Source organism: Orycteropus afer, unplaced genomic scaffold (assembly GCF_000298275.1).
Source record: "Orycteropus afer afer isolate SDZICR_OR568_19922 unplaced genomic scaffold, OryAfe1.0 scaffold00100, whole genome shotgun sequence".
Classification (NCBI taxonomy): Eukaryota; Metazoa; Chordata; class Mammalia; order Tubulidentata; family Orycteropodidae; genus Orycteropus; species Orycteropus afer.
The window spans coordinates 2559534-2583753 of NW_006921687.1; the positions used below are offsets into that span (position 1 = coordinate 2559534).

At 35.9% G+C, this 24220-nt stretch overlaps 1 protein-coding gene across 1 annotated transcript in view; it reads left to right on the top strand.

Annotated features, from left to right (window-relative positions):
- Window positions 1-24220, top strand: part of CPNE8 (copine 8) — a 426365-nt gene that overhangs the window by 399576 nt on the left and 2569 nt on the right. The window contains exons 17-19 of the mRNA XM_007943187.2: window positions 9673-9775; window positions 11788-11845; window positions 16887-16960. Coding sequence (XP_007941378.1) covers window positions 9673-9775; window positions 11788-11845; window positions 16887-16960 — 235 coding nt within the window. The remainder of the gene's footprint in view (window positions 1-9672; window positions 9776-11787; window positions 11846-16886; window positions 16961-24220) is intronic.

The window sequence follows — 24220 nt, forward strand, 5'->3', positions numbered from 1 at the left end:
CTTCCACAGATGTAGTCGATCTTATTCTTCTAGCAATGTACACATGTATAGCCACCGTTTGTGCTGTTGAAAAAAGGTATTTGCAGTGCATAAGTCGTTGGTGTTGCAAAATTTGATCATGCAATTTCCAGCATCATTTCTATCACCAAGGTCCTATTTTCCAACTCCCAATGATTCTTCCTTGTTTCCAACTTTTGCATTCTACTTACCAGTTACAATTAACACATCTCCATTTCATGTTGTCAATTTTAGACTGCAGAAGTTGGTAAAAATCTTCCATTTCCTCATCTTTCGCTTTAGTGGTTGGTGCATAAATTGGAGTAATAGTGGTATTAACTCATCTTCCTCGTGTTGTGTTGTGTTGTTGTTAGGTGCTGTCAAGTCAGACCCGACTCATAGCACCCCTGCTTTGGGTTTCCGAGGCAGTATCACTACGGAAGTAGATTGCCCAACCTTCCTTCCAATAGGTGTGTAGATATTACCTTATTGCTGACAGCATTGTACTTCAGGATAGATCTTGATACATTCTTTGTGATGATGAATGCCACAACATTCTTCTTTAATTTTTCATTCCCAGAATAGTAGATCATATGATCATCTGATTCAAAATGGCCAAAACCCGTATTTTCAGCTCACTAATGCCTCCAATATCGATCTTTATACATTCCATTTCATTTTTTACAACTTCCAATTTTCCTAGATTCATACTTCATACATTCCATGTTCTGATTATTAATGGATGTTTGGAGCTGTCTCTTCTCAACTTGAGATGTGCCACTTCAGCAAATGGGGTCCCAAAAGTTTTACTCTATCCACATCATTAAGGTTGGCTCTACTCTCAGGGAGCAATTCTCCAGTATCTTGAGCAATGTTTCAGTGCCATTAATAAAGTTTTCCAGTAGTATGTCAGACAGTATTTCACTGCTATTCATAAGGTTTTTGTTGGCCAATTCTTTGAGAAGTGGATGGCCTCTTCCTTCTTTCGAGTCTTTTTTAGTCTGAAAGCTCCACTGAAACCTGTGCACCATATGTAACCCTGCTTACATTTGAAACACTGGTGGCATAGCCTCGAGCCTGACAGCAACACCACCACAGTATGACAAAGTGACAGATAAGTTTGCCTCCCTTAGTTGTACTAAACTTCTCTGCTCATTTCTTGGTCTCCTCCACCATACTTGCTTAACCAGCCTGGCCTTCGGTGCACAAACACCCACCTTCCACTGGTCCTGGAGCTGGCTTACAAATATTTAGGAAATACTAAAACAACAGCAATGAATGGTGATAACACAATTCATAAGCAAAATAAGATCAGCACAGAAAGTTATATGGAACAAAGAAACCAGGAACACCATGAAAAAACATAACAAAATCACAGCAACCAATTCATACTTGGTCAATAATTACACTGAATGTAAATGGATTAACTACATCACTCAAGAGACAGAGAGTTGAAGAATGGATAACAAAACATAATCTGTCAATATGCTATCTACAAGACACACAAAAATAGACTAAAAATCAAAGGTTGGAAAAAGATATCAAGCAAATGGCAACCAAAAAAGGGCAGGAGTGGCAATATTAATTTCTGATAAAATTAAGACAAAAACCACCATAAGAGACAGGGAATGACATATAATGATTAAAGTATCAATTGGACAAGAAGATATAACCATAGTAAGTATCTATGAACCCAGTGAAAAAGACCCAAAATACATGAATCAGACTTATACAGAATTGAAAAGACAAATAGATGACTCCACAGTCATAGTAGGAAACTTTAATACACCACTTTCAATGAAAGATAGAACTGGAAAGGGACTCAACAAAGATGCAGAAGAATGAAACAATACAATCCATCAACTTGACCTTATAGACATCTGCAGAGCACTTCACCCAACAACAGCACAATATACATTCTTTTCCAGTTGCACATGGAACATTCTCCATGATAAACTATATGTTAGGATGGAAACAACCTAGGTGCCCATCAACAGAAGAATGGATAACCAAACTATGGTATGTACACACAGTAGAATACTATGCAACACTAAAGGATAACGTAGAATCTGCAAAACACCGCACAATGTAGATGAACTTGGAGGACATTATGCTGAGTGAAATAAGTCAATCACAGAAGTAAAAACATTGTATTAGTCCGTTATTATAAAAAGTCAAAGAAAGGTTTATCTATGGAAGGAAATTTTCATTGTTGATTACCAAGGGTAGGAGGGGAGGGGAGGGGAGGGAGCACTGCTAGAGAGGTAAAGGCAAATATTGATTTGGGTGAAGGGAAGGGCACTGTACCAAATGTGAGTGATCAACACAGTGGCATTGAGAAAAAGGAAGACATAGGGAGGTGCATGGGAGATACAGACAACAATGATGAACCCTTTTGCACATAAAGTACTGTGTTGTTAGTGATGACAAATATTGATATACAAGTGGCTAGATAGGTGAACGGGCAGAACAATAAGGTATGTCTATACAGGCAGAACTATGCCCATGACCATGTATAGAGTTGGCACACAATATTTCTATAAGTGTTTTTGTATGTTCTATAAGAATTCCCAGGTATATAGTAGAGCTGACAAGGGACAAGATGGTGGTGACTTCTTGGCCACAGCCAGGTACTCAGAGGGAGTGAGTAGTTGGACCTGTGGGTTTGGGAACATGGTCACAGGGGACATCAAGCTCAATTGGCATAACATACTACACAAAAACATTACTACATCCTACTGTGGTGAGTAGCAACTGGGGTCTTAAAAGCTTGCAGTCAGCCATCTAGTTGCAACGATGGATCTCTCCTCATCCAGAGCAAAGAAGAATGAAGACAACCAAAGATGCATGGAAACAGTCCAAGGGACTTGTACACCATGTGATCCTCAGCCTATATGACTATGCAATCAGGAGAACTAGATGGTGCCTGGCTACTACTGTCAACCACTAAGTGGGGAATTTATGTAGGAGATCCTGGATGGAGTGAGAGAACAATGTGAAACAAAACTCACAATTGTGAAAAAAAGGGACCAGTTTTGCTGGTCTGGTAGAGCCTGGTGGAACTCCTGAGACTATGACCCCTACCTGCCCTTCAGGTCTGGAATTGAACCCACTCCTCTGGCTTCCAGCCAAACAAAAGACAGGCATATAAGTTAAACTTTTGCATTAGGTAGATTCACTCCTTGGAAAGATCAATCATGGGAGAATAGAAGGGCTGTGTATGCACAGAGCAACAGCATGTGGGGCAAGAGTGCATGGGAGGGAAGGACACAGGGAAGAGGTAACTATGGGGAGGAAGTGGGAAGAGAGCTGTTCCATTGTGGGAAGTTGCAGTCAATGTCATGAGACAAAGTCTATGTGAACTGCTGTATGGAAAATGTATTTGCCCTGTAAAATTTCACCCAAATCACAATTTAAAAAAAATAAAAAAGGATTACAGCCTTGGAAACCCTATGAGGCAGTTCCACTTTGTCCAATAGGGTCACTATGAGTCTGAATTGACTCAAGGGCAACAGCTTTGGTTATTTTTGTTTTGATATTTAGTATGCCTCTATGACAGCACTTACTAGTTTGTTCCTGCTCTATTGTTCCATGAAGCTCTTTTCCAATTGAAGGCAGGAACTGTGACTTTATTGTGTATGTGTGTGTGTACATACACATACACATACATATATACATATTCATGTATATGTGTGTGTGTATATGTATATATAAAATCACTTTGTAGCTATTAGCTGGATTTTTGTGTTTTATGATATTTGATGAAGTTATAGTATCCAGATAATCTTAATATATATATCCAACAGTATAAGTGCCAGATTTTGTATATATTAAGAAACTCACACCTGTTTAATTGAATTTTCTGAATGCCATACATTATGGATGCATTTTAATAAGCAAGGCTATAATAGGAAATTAAAGAAATGATTAAATGATAATGCTTACTTAATTTTAATGACCTGTGGAAAATGTGAATGATGCCTATGAAAAACAAGAAATGTATTAGAAATATGTTTGAAATTTAAAATCAGATATGGAAGATAACATAAGAGTCAAAACTAAAGAACCTCATTTTGGGTAAAAATAGCCTGTCAGACAAAACTAAAAATGTAAGAGCAAAAGAAAATAAATTAGAAATATGATACCTCTTAAATATATTCATCAAAAGATTTACCAAGAAAGTATAAAGAGAATCTACATACTAGGAAAAAAATCTTTGGAATGACATATCTGATAGGGGTCAAATTTCTAAAACATACAGAAAACTTCAACAACTTAACAACACAAACGCAAACTATCCAATCAAAAAATGGGCAGAAGATGTGAAAAGACACTTCACTATAGAGGACTTTTAGGTGGCCAACAAATACATGTAAAGGTGCTTGTGATCATTAGCCATTGTTGTTGTTGTTGTTGTTATGTGCCGTCGAGTCGACCCCGACTCATAGCGACCCCTCCTTGGGTTTCCGAGGCAGTATCACTACGGAAGTAGGATTGCCCAACCTTCCTTCCGAGGAGTGGCTGGTGGATTTGAACCGCCAGCCATCTGGTTAGCAGGCAAGTTAGAGAGATCCAAATCAGTGCTCATTTTGTCAGCACATATACTAGAGAGATGCAAATCAAAACTACGATGAGATAGTATCTCAACCTTGCAGAAACGGCAACTATAAAAATAAATAAATAAATAAAACCCAGAAAATAACAAATGCTGACAAGGTTGTAGGGGATTAGAACTCTTACACATTGCTAGTGAGACTGTAAAATTCTACAGCTGCTATAGAAAACAGTATGGTGCTTTGTCCAAAAGCTAGACATAGAAATACCTTATCATTCAGCAATCCCACTGCAAGGTATATATCCTAGAGATTTTAGAGCAGTGACATGAATACACATATGCATACCTGTGTTCATTCCTGCATTATTCACAATAGCAAAAAAGGTGGAAACAACCTAAGTGCCCATCAGCAGGTGAATGGATAAGCAAACTGTGGTGCATACATACAATGGAATACTAGGCAACTACAAAGAATAATGAGGATTCCATGAAACATTTTTAACATGGATGAATTTGGAAGACATTATTCTGGTTGAAATAAGTCAATAACAAAAAGACAAGTAAAGACAGATATTGTGTGATCCCACTATTATAAAAAATCAACAATAGGTATACACACAGAAAACAAAATTCTTTGATGGTCACCAGAGATAGGAATGAGAGGGAGAGAAAATCACTTTCTAGTTTGTAAACACTTGTTGGTTTTGGAGATGGAAATGATAAGGTCAAATATAAGTGAACTCAGTGCAACTTGACCAATGTAAATAAAGATACTGAGCAGGGCATGAGAGAAAGGGACAATTTTGGTAAATGCTGTAGCGTATACATTTGCAACAACAAAATATGTATGTGGTTACATGAGTGAATATGGATACATACATATGTGTAGAAAGACATACACAATAAATGCACATCATGTATCGGTGTATTTGTCGACATACACATACACATGTTTGCAAGAGCTGAATATAAAAGGCACAGTTATGGAACCCTCCTAGACACAGCCAAACAATTTATGGGATTACTTTACTAGGTTAGAAGCTTAGAACCTTAGACTTAGGGACAATTTAGTTGACATATCAGTTCACAAAGATAATGTTCTATATCCTAGATTGGTGAGTAGCATCTGGGATCTTAAAAGTTTTCAAGTGGTCATTTCAGATACAATTTCTGGTCTCTACTCATATGGAACAAAAGAGAATGAAAGTAATCAAAGGCTCAGAGAAGAAGCTAGTCCATGAGACTTTCAGAAAATACCTTTTGTTTAATTTTGGAATTTTCATGACTGATTTCCAAATAAATCTAAAGCATGTGTTATTATGTTTTATCTTTTCCATCTCTGTGATCACTAATAACAACATAAAAACAACAGATATTATGGAGCCCATAGTCTGTCTCAGCAATGTGCTTAGTGTTGTAGTGTGGATTATCTTTCTTAATCTTCCCAACAAGTCTAGGAGGTTAGGGTAGTGTTATTATTCCTGTTTCACTGATGAAAAAATGGATATGTACGGTGGCCATGTTTAATGGAACTAAAATTCCAAGTGAAATTACCTGACTCCAGATCAGTCTTGCATCCTTAAACCTTTTTATCTCTGGTGTAGAGATAAAAAGGAGCTCTGGTAGCATAGTGCCTAAGGCACTTGATTGCTAATCAGAAGGTTGGCAGTTCAAATCCACCAGCCACTCCTCAGAAGGAAGGTTGGGCAATCTACTTCCGTAGTGATACCACCTCGGAAACCCAAGGAGGGGTTGCTATGAGTCAGGTCCAACTTGATGGCATATAACAACAACAACAACACAGAGATAAAGACACACAAAAGAAAGTACAAGAAAACTACCTATTCTTACAGATGCAATTCATCACTTAATCATATGGCCAAAAACAGTTTAGTGTGAAAAACAACTCAATAACATAAAAATTACTCTGATGATACTCTGCTGAAATATTTTGAAATATCCCTTTATTCAGTATTAAGATCTAATCCATTGTGTAAACCATAATTAAACTGTATAAAGCATTTGTGGGTCAGTTTTTCTGCCCTTGCTATGTATGTGAACTAGTAATGCACTGAAAGAGTATTCCACAAATCAGAGTCAACTGTTTATGAACTCCTGTAAAAATGATTCCAGAAATTTTCTTGGCTGGAATTCTAAAGAAATGCATTTGAAGTCCACTACCCTAACAAAAGTGTAACTTCTATCTCAGATTTGTCATCCAAAACCAAACTGACTGCCACCAAATTGATTGTAACTCATAGCAACCCCTGTTTGGTTTCCAAGGCTGCTAATCTTTACAGAAGCAGATTGCCTCTTCTTTTTCCCACAGGGAAGCTGGTGGGTTTGAACCATCAACTTTCTGGTCAGCAGCCAAATGCCTTAAACACTACACCATTATAGATTAGCTGTATTTGATAATAGCTAGTTTGCTGACTTTTAATAATAAAAGTTTTAATTGTTAAATTTATAAAAGGATGTATCATCAAATTTCTTTAAAAAGCCAACTTCTCCAGTACCTTTAAAATGTAATTTGAATTTGTAAGCCTATGTATCATAGTTTTACCTTCTGTGAGAGGGAGTAGGATGTGGTGAGCTTTTACTTTCTATTTCATACATTTCTATATAAATTTTATTTTATCATAAACATAGAATGCTTGTAAAATAAAAGGCTACATTAGAAGAAATGATAGTGCAAAATATGATTTTATTTGAAATTTGGATTTTTTTTTTTTTACAAGGTACAATAATATGCAACTTATAGAGCAAATAACAAAACTATGAATAGTTTTTTAAAAGATTATTTTATGGTGCTGATAGTAATAAAGACTTCAATAGCTTGGACAGCTGTTATGTCTTGGTGGTGCAGTGGTTTAAATGCTCAGCTGCTAACTAAAGCATAAGTAGTCCAAACCTATCAGGTGCTCCACAAGAGAAAGAAGCAGCAATCTGCCTCTGTAAAGATTTACAGCCTTGGAAACCTTCTGGGGCAGTTCTACTCTATAAGGCAGCTGTGAGTCAGAATCAACTTGAAGGCAATGGGTTTTATAGTCATAGCCACACAATAAACTCATGAATCATTCTAAAATATTAATTTTCCTCAATGCTTAGAAATTTAAAGTATCAATACAAGTAACTTGTTGTTGTTGTTATGTGCCGTCTAGTCGGACCTGATTCATAGCGACCCCTCCTTGGGTTTCCAAGGCAGTATCACTACAGAAGTAGATTGCCCCATCTTCCTTCCGAGGATACAAGTAACTATATATAGTAAATTAAATGCAAAATTCCCAGGAATTTTTTAAGATAAAACTTCACAGAAATTCCAAATTCACCATGAGCTGCTTTAGGTTCTATTGCCAATTCATGGTATGAATATATTCTTCTCTTACATATACTTTCTAGTATATCAGAAGAAACACATTTAAGCCACTTAATGTAGTATTTTTGGTGAAAGCATAATACGGAGCTTTCTATATTGTTTTTTAATCTTGAGCTTTCCATATTGTTTTTTAATCTGATAGAAATTTACCATCTTTAAGAACAAAGTGAAAAGAGTGAAGCCATACTGTTGTATTCATGAAAGCTTTTCTCACTACTATTTATAGTCTTCCATTATCACATGAAATACGAATCCCTATATTTGTGAAGTAGTAGGAAATACTGTTTTCCCCAAATAATGGGTATTTAAAAATTAAAATGAATTCCTGAGAGATTTTCAGACTTCCTTAGTTAAAAACAAACAAACAAACAAAACTCCAGATGTTAAGCATGAAATAGGAAAATAGGTCTGTATTTGCTTTGTATTTCTTCCCATTAGTTGTATTATTAAATTAATACAAGTTCCTTAACGTCTAGGATCAAAAGTTCAATATTGTGGGGTAATTTTGACTATACAAAACCAGTTTAACACTACCTTTACAAGATGTGAGTAGGTCACTTAAGGTATTATCTTCATCAATCTATAAAATTACAGTCATTTACTAGCAGCATAAACAATTATTAGTTTCTGTATTTATGAGAAAGTTATACATACTGTTTCTGCTCATATAGCTGTTAATTCTGCTTCCCAAGAAATGAATTGTGCCCTGACATATTATACTGTTGGTCTGACCACCACCCATTCAAACAGGATACCTTAGGATATTTCAGGTCCTGAAGGAATTTTATTGGCCAGATACTGGACGTTTTCTTGAACTCAGTTTCTGTTTTATCTACCCAGTAATTGTTGGACACTTAGAACAAAGTCTTCTTGTCTACTATCCTATCTCCTAATAGTACCATAATGCCTACTCATTGCTTAATATGAACTGCATATGAGACATACACTAGGAATCATAAAAGTTATCTTTGCTGAGAATGTTATCTAGATGCATTGAATGTAGAATGCTATGGAGAAAGATAAATATTATAATATAGAATATATTAATAAACTTCTCTCTAAATTACTGAGTATCATTTGGTGAGAATTCTGATAAACTCTGAATGCTGGAATACATTCTAGCTAGAACAAAAATTATATCCCTAATTTTTTACCTTGTTTGATATAATCCTCCTTCTTGTCTTCCATTGATTTAATATGTATTACAAACTTCAGTTATGGATGTGCTGAGAAGCAGTTTTGATTATTGCTACCATTTATAGAATATTATATACATTGAGTACCATATATGCAATTTCTTTATTAAGTCACTCAATAATAAAAAGATGTATTGTTATCTTCATTTTAAAGGTAGAGAAAATAAAATTTGAGAGCTTAAGCAATTTACTGAATATTGTACATACAGTTTGTGTCTATGCCAAAACCTATATCCATCCCTTTGTGCTAAACAAACTCTTGTCCAGCTCATATTTTATTAGTGAATGGACTTCGGAGGCAACCAGATACTTCTGTGTGTCAGCATGTACTAAAGTTGCAATTATTCTAGTGTCAGGCAGTGTGCTGTTTCAGAAGAATGTATATTTAAGAATTTGCTTAATATAGGCTTCTAGCAGATGTTTCAACATTTTCTAGAGATTAAAGATTAAAAGTTTTGCTGACTGTTCCAAATTGTATTTGACAACCATCACATGAAGAAGAACGGTTTCATTTTCTGTGGAATTCCTTATTTTTCATTGCCTTTCAGATATGCTTCTTCTGTAAAAGATGGCTCCCAGTATTTTGTGCTCCTGATTGTGACAGATGGTGTCATCTCAGACATGGCTCAAACCAAGGAGTCCATAGTTAACGTGAGTGGGGGTCAGCATGTCTTGGGCTGGCTAAGTGATCGCATGGCACTACTTAGGTTGATACCAGCGTCTACTTTAACTGACTTAACAGTGAAACAAAATGCTCACATTTTTGCAACAGATAACATGCTTAACCTTATCTAGACAACTCCCACACATCTGTACTATGGATTCATAAGGACAAAGCTAAGGAGTGTAGATAGTTGTACCAAAATTCTTTCCTTAAAAAAATTTTTGAAAATATTATCATTACCTTCATGTACATGTAGGTCCCTGCATGGCACAAGCAGTTTGTGCTGCACTACTAACCTTGAGTTTGGCACTTTGAACCTACGAAGCAGCACCATGGAAGAATGGCCTGACAATCTGCGTCTATAAAAGATTACAGCCAAGGAAGCCTGTAGAGCAGTTCTGCTCTGTAACACATTGTGTCATCATGAGTCAGAATTGACTCTATGGGGTTTTGTATTTTTTTTTTTTTTTGATGTGCATATGTGAGCATGGTTAATTTCATGGTTAGCTTGCTCTACTTATATACAATCTTACTATTTGTACAGAGTATTTTTTAACATATACATGTGACTAATTATTATTTTTATGGAACTTCATAGAGACTGGATTTGATTAAAAAAACATCCTGTCATTATAATGCCTAATTATGTGTTTATTTTTTGTGATTATTTAATTGATAATCTTTACTGGACATTAATCCTCAAGAGGGAAATTATTATATCTGTTTTTGCTCACCTCATTGGTCCGGGTTTAGGAATATTTGACACAAAAGAGACATTTAATAAATATAGGTTGCATGAATGAATTGTTTACCAAGCCACGTAATTATTAATAGCATAGAGATGTTAGAACAATCTGTTTAGTGTGAGAAAAGAATAATTACATGTGGGGGAAAAATCAAATGCACTTTAGACATGTTCTTAGAAAAAAAAAACAAATATGAAAAAGGGGATGGAATAGCTTAAAAGTTTATTTGTTTCTAAACTAGATACACTTGGGTTGAATTTATCTTGATTTTCTTTCTGTTCTGGTTATTGATATTATTTTACATTTTAAAATGTGGATTTAATAACTTAGGCTTAAACTAGCAGGACTGAGGAAAAATTATTTGTAATTCGTTGACCTTTGTAGATGCTTTGTGGTTGCTGCCATGTTCTATCTATTGCTGCGTCTCACATTCTTTCCATTAACTTATTTAATGTGATGATATAATTGAAAATGACATGTATGGTGGAAAAATAGGTTATTAAATATTCAGCATCCCTCACAATCTCATGGATATTTAATACATAAATTAATAATACTGAGAATAACTTTCCATAATGATCATATGTGATTGCTCATTTACTATGAAAATTGCTTTCCTTAACCTTGAATATAAATGAAGTAGAGTAGAACACCACTCATAAATCTGGAACCTTTTCTTTTCTCCCCTTTTTCAACTGAAAGGATTTTTGTGAGGAGAAAGGATGTGAAAAAGAGACAGAAGATACCCAAAGTCAGCTTAGGAAGCTTTTGGGAGCTCTGGTAGCATAGTGCCTAAGGCACTTGACTGCTAACCAGAAGGCTGGTGGTTCAAACTCACCAGCCACTCCTCAGAAACCCAAGGAGGGGTTGCTATGAGTTGGGTCCAACTCGACAGCACATAATAATAACAACAGCAGCAAGTAAAAGCAGATTCTCCTTACTTTTTATTTTATCTTATCCAAGGGTGGTTATCCTTGAGGAATACCTGCTGGATTAGCACATGTAGAGTGTTTAGAAAGGACAAGAGTTGAATCAAGTCTATTATCCTGCAGTTAAGAATTTTAAATATTCAAAACTCAAATATTTAAATATTCAAAATTCAAAACTATTTGAGTAAACATCTGTAGAAATTTTTAAACAAAACTTTGGGTATTATTTTCTGCCTGTTTGGTTCATTGCTTCCATAGCTTCTTTTAATTTAAAATCTTTCATCATCAAAAATGTCATGACCTAATTGTGTGTTCTCTTTGAAGGCCTCAAAACTTCCAATGTCAATAATTATAGTAGGTGTTGGACCAGCAGAATTTGATGGTGAGTAGTAAAATTTCAATAGCATTCCATGGGACTTTGTTTAATCTGCTGTATCATGCTCTTAGGTGTCTATCATTCTTTTCTGCATAAAATGATATGCATGTGCTTTGGGTCTATTTACAATGTTTTATGTATAGACATAAATGTAGCTGACTCATGATGATGTCTCTCAAAGGCAGAAAATTAAAAGATTTTATTTTCTGAGGAGGACATTCTCTTTCCTGTTTAAAGATTAATTCAACATGTAGCTTTCCATTTCATCAGAGATGCTTTCTACTTCAAAATAGTATTTCTTAAGACTGACAGAGTGGTAAAATGAGTTTTTGTTTCCAATGCAAAACATATTCTGGATTCACTAAAACTTTTAAGGATGAGTGATAGATTAATAAACCATTAGGTTGTGAATAGAAATGTTAATATAATATTGGTATTGCTAATTTAGTGGATTTTCAGAACCTGGCTAGTTGATAGACATTAGTTTTATAAATATACATGTTTAATTATATAAATTCTGTCATGAAAGACCAAAATAAAATGAAAACCTGAACTGATCAGGTGAGATTTAATGGGATTTTATATAATTATGTTAAATTAGCTTACCTGGCTAGTTTTCAGTTTGGGCTCAGGTCTTGTTCACGTATCAGTTAAGTGACAGGCATTTGTGTAACTAATGATCAGGATAAACTAGTCTGTTCCTAGTCATCTGGTGAATTCTTTCAAGAGAACTCTGCTGTAGACAGCAATTTCATGACTACACAGTATTCACCTGGTTCAAGTGTTTTTATATTAACACTAAATTACACTTATATTTAATGACAGTTTATTTAACATGGGATATTGAGAATGAGAATAATTTTTAAAATTTGGAAAAAAACCATTGGTAGGTCACTAGTCAACTTAGGCATGTTGTTGTTGTTGTTATGTGCCATTGAGTCATCTCAGACTCATGGCAACCCCTCCTTGGGTTTCCTAGGCAGTATCACTATGGAAGTAGATTGCCCAATCTTCCTTCCGAGGAGTGGCTGGTGGGTTTGAACCATCAACTTCTGGTTAGCAGTCAAGTGCCTTAGGCACTGCACCACCTATATCCCTGGTGTGATTCTCATTTAACCTCCAATCCCTCCTCTGTAAGGGATTTCTCAGTAATGCACATCTTTCAGTCTCAGGTAAAGTACCACAGACAGTTTTATTGCTGAATTTCTAAGCATATTTTTTCCTTAGATTTCATGCTTGGCTGGTCATTATCTTCATCATCATCTTCCAGTTTCTAAAGCAGAAGTCACTGAGCCCTGACTGCTGCTGCTTCTGCTAATATTTTATCTGAATATTTGCATCTGTTTGCATTATACTTCAGGTTTGAATTTGAAACATCTCTCTGGAGTCAGGAAAGCTATGATGTGTCTTTCTAGTTAGTGCTTTTTGCACTTGATAATCTGCATTAATCAGTGATGGATTCATGCTTTCTTCTTTGGCTATTTGCTTTTACCTCTCAATAATATATCTCTTCATGGATACACCTCAGGTCTCCCAGTTTCCTATGGAAGTCCAGTACTAGTTGTATGACCTAAACCTTAGATAATGTGTGTGGACCTCTAGTATGACCCTATTCCTGAAGAGCTCTCACACATATGTGTATGAATACAGAGACACTGACCTTCCCTGATACATATTTCTGCTCCTATATTTCTGTGCAAAGCATTTAGGCACAACTATGTGGGTACTGCCCTCATCCAACTGACACAGCTCTATTTTCTTTATTTCTTTTGTTCCCAACAAATTTCTTTGTTATGGTTTTGAGGTATGATAATAACTCATCACACTTTTCTGAGTTCTGAACTATCGGTGGGGGGGACATATATATATCACTCAGACAGGGATCAGCATATCAGATTTATTACTAGAAATGCATATTTGAAGAATTTGGGTTAACCTGTGGACAGTTTGAATTCTTATTACCTTTTCCCCAGGATTAAATGAATCTCACCGTATTTTGAGATTTTCTCCCAATGGGGAGAGCTTTGCCCGTTACATGTGCCACAAGGAGAAATTGCTTGCTTCCTGAGAGGTAGCTTCTCCAAAGGAGGAAGCACTAAGCTCAGTTCCTTTTAATCTCAGTAATTCTAGGAATTTTTCCTCTCTCCATGGAGAGAAGTGAGTAAAGCTTATAGACAAAGAAGGAAGTTCCCTTTATAGTACTATTCTCTTGGGAAAATGAGTGAAAATTTCCTTTGGAAATCATGTGTATGGGGATTATAGTTCCTGCAACACCTGGTTTCTGCTTTCACCAGCATGAATGTTTTAATAAAATGAAAAAAATTCAGGCACAGAGCTATTAAAGTAGAATATCTGCTAGGAAACAGTAGACACCACCCAAGTATTTTCTTTCTTCTCAAAACACATCCTTTCTCGCACTGGCTAAGAAGAAAAGGATAGAATGTTTGTATTTAATCTAGAAATGCTCTGATTTACATTCAAATTGCTACAGTCTCAACAAGAAATTCTTTCAGAATTTTCAAATGTAGTATAAATTAAGTATGTATATATGTCATGTAAATAAAGTGACATAGGTGAAGTCTGAAATGCAACTTGCAAATAATAACTGCTAATCATAAATCTAGTGGTGTAGTCCCTAAGGCATTTGACTGCTAACCAGAAGGCTAGCTGCTCAAACCCACCAACCACTCCTTGGAAGGAAGACTGGGCAGTCTACTTCTGTAGAGATACTGCCTCAGAAACCCAAGGAGGGTTTGCTATGAGTTGGAATTGTCTCCATGGCAGTGAGTTTGTTTTTTTTGGTAATCACATAAATCAGACATCTACACATTTTTTTTTTAACCAGAAGCACATTATTTGCATGGACCAGCATTGCAATAATTGACATGCATGTTTGAAGGTTGTTGTTGTTGTTATGTGCTGTCGAGTCGGACCCAACTCATAGAGACCCCTCCTTGGGTTTCCGAGGCAGTATCACTACGGAAGTAGATTGCCCCATCTTCCTTCCGAGGAGTGGCTGGTGGGTTTGAACCACCAGTCTTCTGGTTAGCAGTCAAGTGCCTTAGGGACTATGCTACCAGACCTCCCTGTTTGAAGGTAGAAAAAATAAAAATTAACTCTTAGATCGATGAGTTCAAATCACTTATTTCTGCATTTTATAAGAACATATAAAAATTTCAGTATAATTTCTTCTAATAATTATTTTGCTTCTATATATAGAGAGAGCAGCTTCATTAAGAAGAGAGATTTCTTGAAGCAGGATTTCCTCATCTACAAAAAGCAGTCAAAGACACAAATTATACCAGCATCTGGGTACCTGCATTACTCTGAGTTAGGAAAAGGGAAGAGATTAATGGGATTCTGACCTCATCGTGTCTATCTTGGTTATCAAGATATGCAGAGCTATCTCTCATACAACTTCTTCCTGATGGGGAGGTACTGATGGGAAGCTGGGGCTGACAGCTCAGCCTCCTTTAGCAGGACCAGATTATCTGAAAACTTGAAGGGCAAACATCACTCCTCTCCTCCTTGTTTTAGAAAGTAAAGCTTCCAATTCTTGTTGCCTGCAACTTTTAAACCACAGGACGTGCTAAAAAGTGTGACATATGTTGTAGGATCTCATTCTAATATATTATTGCCTGAATGTCTGTCATTGTCTCATTGATTAGAATGAAACACTCACAAAGACCAATGTGGATTGTAGAAAATGTTAAGGTATAAGACTCAGATTATCATCTAATTCTTATTTCCCTTTTTAGAGTGAAAATAGTGTCATTCTTATGAGTTATTAGCATGTTAGATAATGAAGAAGTTTCTGTAATCACTGCCATGTCACCATCAATAAACATTTATCTTAAAGTAATATAAAAATTGTGAAAACAGACCCAAGACTAAAAAAAAGAAATAACTATAGAATGTATTTGAGCATGATGAATTTCCTATTTATATCCCAAAGAAATAGAGAATAGATCTTTTGTCTGGAATAATTTAATTGCTTTATAATTGCTAATGTACACATTTTACTAAATTATGATCTCTATTGTAAAGCTAAGCAAACCTTTAAGTCATGGTTCTCTGGTAGTTATCTCTGTCTCTTACAATGCCATCACCCACACACTTTGAAAATGATGTTTTAACCCAAATAAATTTTCCAAACACTGAAGAAAATAATAAAGTGGCAAAGATTGTATTCTGACTGAAAGAGGTATTTTTATTGGCAGAACAGCTAGTATTATAATCACAAGTGGCTTTCTGGAGTCTGGCGAATGTCATGTGTATACAAAATGAATTATCAGTAATAGAATTATACTTTAAGCATAAATTAGCATTGCTTATGTAATTAATTATTTAGCGAATTCTCACTGAAAACTTAATAAACTCTGCAAAATGTTCTTAATTGTAGCATAGCATTACTGTATTACCAGCTGCCCCATTAAATCACAGCGTTCTCAAATACCAGCTGATCTGTGTACTGTTAAAATTATTCTTTTACCCACAGACAAAAAAATACTTTAGAAAAATAATACTTTATCCAGTCGATGTAAAGACAGAGAAAATGCCTTTGTCATTTAATCTATTTATAGAGAACACAGCTTTGTTATAAATTCTCAGTAAATATTTTTTCAACAAGAATAAAGTTCAGATTGTTACAAGAAGTTCTGTGGAGATTAATGCCAACTCTCTTAAAGTAGAAAGAAAAAATTAAAATTTAATGGATTAGCATCACTTGCCCAGCCTATCATGTAAGCACATACCAGAGTTGAGGACCTCTAGGACAGGGAGATGTTCTCAAAGATGGTTGCACGTAGCATTGGCTCTTCTCATCCTTCAAATGTCACATGATGTTAGCTTGCTTTATTCATCTGTAAAAATGTGCAGTCTGTCAGGTTTTGTGGGAGAAACGAAGAAAAAGGTACAAGGATCAGCACACTTTCTCCCTTTGCATAGGACATATCGCTGCTTCACAGACCCTAATCTCCTTATTGCCCACATTGCATTAGTATATGACTAAAATATACTGAATAAATGATCATATTTTATTTTTAAGCTATGGTCGAATTGGATGGAGATGATGTCAGAGTTTCTTCCAGAGGAAAGTATGCTGAAAGGGACATTGTACAGGTAAGACATTAAACAAAAATGATTTAGTTCTTTGATTGTGAAGAGCCTGTGTCAACTCCAATTTGTAAGTAACAAACTTAAATTGAAATCAATTCTGTTTGATTTAACAAGTTGATACATATTAAGTAACAAGGCCTAGAATATAATAAGCACTCAGGTAATTAATTTCCCCTCTATTTCTGGGTGCTCTGGTGGCATAGTGCCTAAGGCATTTGACTACTAACCAGAAGGCCGGTGGTTCAAACCCACCAACCACCACTCCTTGGAAGACTGGGCAATCTACTTCCATTGAGATACCACCTCAGATACCCAAGAAGGGGTCGCTATGAGTTGTAATTGACTCGAAGGCAGTGAGTTTGGTTTGGTATATACAAAATGGCAATATTTTTGTCTTTCCTATTACTAGAAAATACAGTTGGGTGCTTTATTAAAAATGGAAGTTAGAAAAGTAAGACACTTGTTAATGATGCTTATTTAGTCATCATTTAGTTTTCAAGAAGACTAAATACATTTAGGGAGCTCTGGTAGCATAGTGGCTAAGGCACTTGACTGCTCACCAGATGGCTGGTGGTTCAAACCCATCAGCCACTCCTCGGAAGGAAGGTTGGGCAATCCTACTTCTGTAGTGATGCCGCCTCGGAAACCCAAGGAGGAGTCACTATGAGTCAGGGCTGACTTGACGGCACATAACAACAACAACAACAACAAATACATTTAAGACAGCTGGAATGTATTCAGAGTGAGTAAACATCCTAGAAACACAGCAAAATTTTATGAATATTTTCATGATTCCCCCCCCCATAGATTATGGTTAGAATTGAAATATTGGAATATATATTCAATTCAACTTAATATTACTTGTAATTGAATACAGGTGCTAACTATCTGATTCACAGTTCTTTTTGAATCAAAATTAATACTTACCTAAAGCCTACTCTGGGGATGAATAGAAAGAAAAGATGAGTACCCAATAAATACAGTTAAAATTTATAATTGAAAACAAGGAGTTAATTCAGTTAAATATTTGTATACTTTAGAGTCTCCACATCTTTTAAGATGTCAGAAAAAACAGTGAAATTTGCCTTTTGAGTAGGGAAAGGAAAACAGTATTGGTAGCATTTAAATATATGATGTGAAAGGTTTTGGAGGAGCAAACAATGGATTTCATCCCTACAATACAATCATTAAGACAATCTAATTTTGAATCATATAGAATTCGGTTCAAATGTCATTGTGGTGAGATTAAAAGATAAAATGGACATAAAATAGAACTCAGCAAAAAAAAAATTAGAATAATTTAAGGGAGAAAATAATGTAATCTATAAATATGATATAAAGTTTAATATATTGATGAAAAGCATTTTTCTTCATCAGTAGCAAAATTAAATTTTAAAATAGAAACAGCTGTATAATAGTTTGACAAAAAGATAATTGAACATGATTTAAGTTTTTCAATGTAAAGTACTTGGTAAAGTGCATACACATATAAATGATTGGGCTAAAGCAGTAGCAAAAGGGAACATTGTGATGTGGTCTTCTATTTAAGAATCCCAGGGTATTTTGTTTTCATAATTAGATGCCTTATCATTCACCCTAATCTCATCAGTATAATTATAGGTCCAAGTAATTACACTTTATCTAAAAGCTCTCCAGAATGTCTGGCTCACAGTTTCCAAAAAATAAATAAATAAGTAAAATAAAATTACTGAAGGGAAGTATGAAATCTTTAGAATGTATCTTGTTGCTGTTGAAATGCATTTTTACAAAGAAAGCAGAAGCCACCTGTATCTTAAAATCTTATGTTAATTAAGAGAAACTTAGTATAATTTTCTCCCTTGGGAAGTAGTTATGATTATTCAGATCATGAAGGCTTCCTTCAAAAGGACCAACATGTTATGTTAGTGGCAACTCACAGCCATATCTGCTAGCATTGATACAATAAAAAATGTCATTGATCATGGAAGTATTTAGGGTCTCTCAGTAGATATGCTGTATTGGATGAAATATTGAATTAGGAGCCAGAAGATCTATGGAATTACAATGTTTTCACTGTAATCTTGAACAAGTCAATAAATTTCTCTGAGCCTTTGTTTCCTTATCTGTAGACTCCAAATTCTTTTCACCTTTACTCTTCCCATGATGTTGTTTGTCTCAGAGGAAGTAACAGACATGAAAAACTGTTACCTTTCGACATAAGGTATATATTACTATAGTCATAAAATTTTCCACTCTTTGAAAGTCAGAATCCTTAAGAACATGCTATAGCTATAAAGTGACACTGGGATTCCCCTAAAATTTTGGAGGCACCTGGGGAAATAAGGAATTACTTAAGCAATTCTGCCACATAAAGTTGAACTAAAAAAGTGGTAGTATCTTACAGATCCTAAAAAGAAAATTGAAATGTCCCCAGAGAATTCATTGCTCCCTGAATGACAATGACATCTTGACTTGCATGCCAATATTTAGTTAAGGAGATTTAATGACCTTTTTTTATAATGTCATAGAGAAGTTTCTAAATAGTGATTGGTCGTTTAAAAATAGTAAACAAGTCATTTACATATCATATTATGTGGAAGAAGAATTAGCATCCTCTATCTCTTCAAAGCTGTGAAAAAACATGCCACTATCCAAGTTCTCAAGGTTCTACTAGCAGGGGTGGATTACCCAATAAGCAATGTAAGCACAGGTGTAGTTGTGCTTACTTACTAATCTGTAGTGAACTGTTTCACATTTTTTCACTACATCATGTGAAACTGTTCATTACAGATTAGTAAGCACAAGTATGCCTGTGCTTATCTTGCTTACTGGGTACTCCATTCCTGTCAGGGATTGCAGATTTGAAAAGAGACTTTGATTCTATATGAAGGTGCTGTGGGTTTGGGAGAAAGATGCCAGCTATACCTAGAAGCAGAATCTTTGATGTGGTGAAAAAATGTGACATTGTTTACTACAGATTACTAAATAAGCACAAATAAGCCCATGCTTATCTTTGTTATTGGGTAATCCAACACTGTCCAACAGCCACATACGCAAACACACACAAAAAAATTAATGAGTTATTTTGAAGGGTTAACTTGTCTAAACCAGCTAATCTATGTTGTAAATACTACTGGCTAAACATCAGTAGGATACTGTGGGAGCTCTGGTAGCATAGTGGCTAAGGCACTTGACTGCTAACCAGAAGGCTGGCGGTTCAAACCCACCAGCCACTCCTCGGAAGGAAGGTTGGGCAATCCTACTTCCGTAGTGATACTGCCTTGGAAACCCAAGGAGGGGTCGCTATGAGTCGGGTCCAACTTGATGGCACATAACAACAACAACAACAAACATCAGCAGAGAATAGGGTCTATTTAAGTTCTCCTACCTTTTCTCTATTTTCCATTTCTTACATTTTTGAACCCAACAGAGTTAATACACTACATATGAAAACCCATATTCCTTAAATGGGCAAATAAAAGCCTAAGACTGCAAATAGTAGGTAGCTGAAGTTCAAGAGAAAGTTAGAGGTGGTAGATGAGGTTTTCACTGTTATGGCAAATCCTAAATGTCTTCCAGGAGCTCTGGTGGCATAGTGCCTAAGGTATTTGACTGTTAACCCAAAATTGGCAGTTCAAACCCACCAGCCATTCCTTGAAAGGAAGGTGGGGCAATCTACTTCCATAATGATACCGCCTCACAAACCCAGGGAGGGGTTGCTATGAGCCTGACCCGACTCAACAGCAGTGAGTTAAATGACTTCCAGCTTCTTCATGTAATAATATTTAACTGTTTACCAAGTGCTTCCTAGGAAGCCCCAGTAGTGCAATGGCTGACTACTTGTCTGCCAACCTAAAGGCCCATGGTTTGAATCTACCAGCTGTTTTGTAGGAGAAAGATGTGGCAGTCTGCTTCCCTACAGATTTACAGCCTTAGAAACACTAAGGGCAATTCTACTCTGTCCTATACACTCCTCGCAGGTTTTTTTTTTTTTTTGCCAAGTGCTTCATACGTGCTGGGCATACTAGGAACTGTAGCATTACTCTACTTAATCCTTAATTCAATTTATGTTGAAAGTACTTTGATTACCTGCATTTTACAAAAGAGGAAATGAGGTTTAATATTTCTTGTCCTTAATCATACAGTTAATGAAGGACAGAGACAGAATTCAATGCTAGAATGTCTGGCTCTAAAACTCTGTAACATGTTTTGTTAGTGTAGTGATTAACACATCAGAGTCAGACCAATTTGGGTGAAAGTAATGACTTTGACAGTTATTACTACACATTTTGGGTAGGTTAACTAAACTCTTGAGGTTTCATTTTCCTCTTTATGTAAATTCGAAATATGGATAAGGTACTTGTAAAAATTAAGTGACATATAAAATCCCTTCGCAGAAGGTCTTCACTTAGTAGCTGCTCAATGAATGTATTAATATCAGTATGAGTTATTATTATTACTTAACATGTTGACAGAGCCCAATGGGAAGATATTTTTCATGTTGCTGTTCCTTAGTAGCTATACCTTGTCATATGACACTGTAGTTGGTATTATGTGTGTTATATCCTTTGCCTGGAGATCCAATCTCATATCACTATAGTATAAATAGTAAGTAGGATGAGATCTTCTAGTTGTTACTATAAAAGTTGAATGACTTATTTTCTTAAATGAATATAAGTAAAAGTCTTTCTGTTTGTTTGTTTGTTTGTGCTCTGAATTGGCCATTGTATATAATGCAGTGTCATTCTTCCTGGCCACATGCAGCTGCTGTCCACCCAATCATTTCCTTAAAAATTATATTTAAATCATATTTTCCATTAAAAGGAGAATAATAACCTTGAAGGCTGAGTTGAAAAAATCACTAATGGAGCTCTGCACAGTAGGAACAATCAAGCAAAATTGAGCAGAACAGCAACTAAAAGCCCATTTGCCCAGACTGATTCAAACTTGTTTTCACAAATAGGCAGAGCAGCCATTAGAGCAGCCATGTGGAACATTTTCCTTGCACTGGGTGGATGCAGGAAAAAAAAAAAAAAGTGGAGTATCAAGTTGATTTCTACAGAGTGGAATGTATTTGTTGGTATTCTTCATTTGAATGTGATAAAGTAAGAGAAAGTGAAAAGTGGTTTATTACTCTAAAGTGAACATTTTAAGGGCCCATGTTTATTCTAGTGCTAACAGCCAATGATCAAAATGCATTCATAAATGTGTGTCAGTTACTTTGAACAAGAGGGCCCAGGTATAGTGATCAGAAGTAAGTGACTGAAGGAAGCTGTACAGAATGGTCCGAGAAGCTGAGTGGAACACCATGATGGTACAGGGTTTTGAACATTTCTCAAGACGAAAGAGGCACATTTTGTCATGAAAACTGTGAGATTTGACACTAGTAATAGCAGGTAAAGGAAATGAAGAGTCACACACTATTTTCACCTCTCACTTATGACTAGTGACATGACTGAAGAGGTGAATGCCCCTTTGGAAAAAGTTTAGGCAATCTAGATTAGTGGGTAGAAAGTTCCCACCATTTTTCTTTTATTTCTATTCCCAACAGGAGCTCTGGTGGCGTAGTGTCTAAGGTATTTGACTGCTAACCAGAAGGCTGGTGGTTCAAACCCACCAGCCACTCCTCAGAAGGAAAATTGGGTAATCTACTTCCATGGTGATACTGCCTTGGAAACTCAAGGAGGGGTCGATATGAGTCAGCTCCAACTCGATGCAGTGAGTTTGGTTTGGTTTGTCTATTCCCAACACACCTGTGGAATGAAATATATTCCTGTTGATAACAGTCACTTGCTGTATGACAGTGATTCTCAACACTGGGGCAAGGCTCCTAATACACAAGAGCATATCAGAGCCTGTGCCCCCCACCTAACAAAAAGCTAAAAAAACCAAACTCACTGCCATCAAAATGGATCCGACTCATAGCGACCCCTCCTTGGGTTTCCGAGGCAGTATCACTATGGAAGTAGATTGCCCCATCTTCCTTCCAAGGAGTGGCTGGTGGGTTTGAACTGCCAGCAGTCAAATGCCTTAGGCACTATACCACCAGAGCTCCCACCTAACAAGTCTAAGTTAAATGTGATATATTCTTATGCTCCCATCCTAGGTTTTCTTCCTTACCTGTTATTTATAAACATATATTAAAGGTGAGTAGAATTGTATGTATTGTGAGAACAGCGATTGGGAGTCTTGAGTTTTGATATCCTAGAGTATCATGGAATTCTTAAAAGTGAATTTTAATTTATTTCAATGAAAAAAAAACACATCCTCTAGCACTTGTCAGAAAGGTGAAACAGTGAGTGTTTTTGAAATAACAAAAAGGCTGGAAATTACTGCTTTAGATGAACTGGTATTATACTTAAAGTTGAAAAAGCTAAAATTAATCATTTAATGTGACTATTTAATGTTCGATATGAATGTAAATAGAAAATTAAGAAAATAGTGTCATATTTATGTTAAACATATAAATGTGTAAATTCATGAATAATGATTCATGATTGTAATGATAATGTTAGCTATTGTATATGGTACAAATTATGAGTTGAACACTGCTTTAAGCACTTTACATATGTTAACTTATTTAATACAGCAACCCAATAAAGTAAGCATTATTAATTTTATCCTCATTTGACAGAGGAGGAAACTGAGGGCACAGAGTAGACAATAACTTGCCCAAGATCACGTAGCTAATAAGTCACTGAACCAGGCTTTGAACCTGGGATATCGGATGCCAGAGTTTGGGAAAATAGGGAGTAAAAGGATAAATGAGTTTCATGTCTGTGGTACAGAAGAATGGTGAAGAAGAGAGTTTAGGTAAAGGAGAAATAAAAGCAGGTAAGATCTCACTTTCTCTAGAGAAGTATCATTTGTTTACCTTGGGTGTTGTCATTTTCCCTGAAATGTGGATACGAGCTATAGTTTTGAAAAACTGAGCTCTTTAAAAAATAAAATAGTTTAAAAAATAGTTATGAGCTCTGGTAGCATAGTGCCTAAAGCAGTTGACTGCTAACGAGAAGGCTGGTGGTTCAAACCCACCAGCCACTCCTCAGAAGGAAGGTTGGGCAATCTACTTCCAGAGTGATACTGCCTCGGAAACCCAAGGAGGGGTTGCTGAGTCAGGGCCGACTGACAGCACATAACAACAACAACAACAACAACAAATAGTTACATGCACACTAAAGATAACAGTACTCAGTGTTAATTTTTAAAATGCTAAATAGGAGCTCTGGTAGCATAGTGCCTAAGGCACTTGACTGCTAACCAGAAGGCTGGCAGTTCAAACCC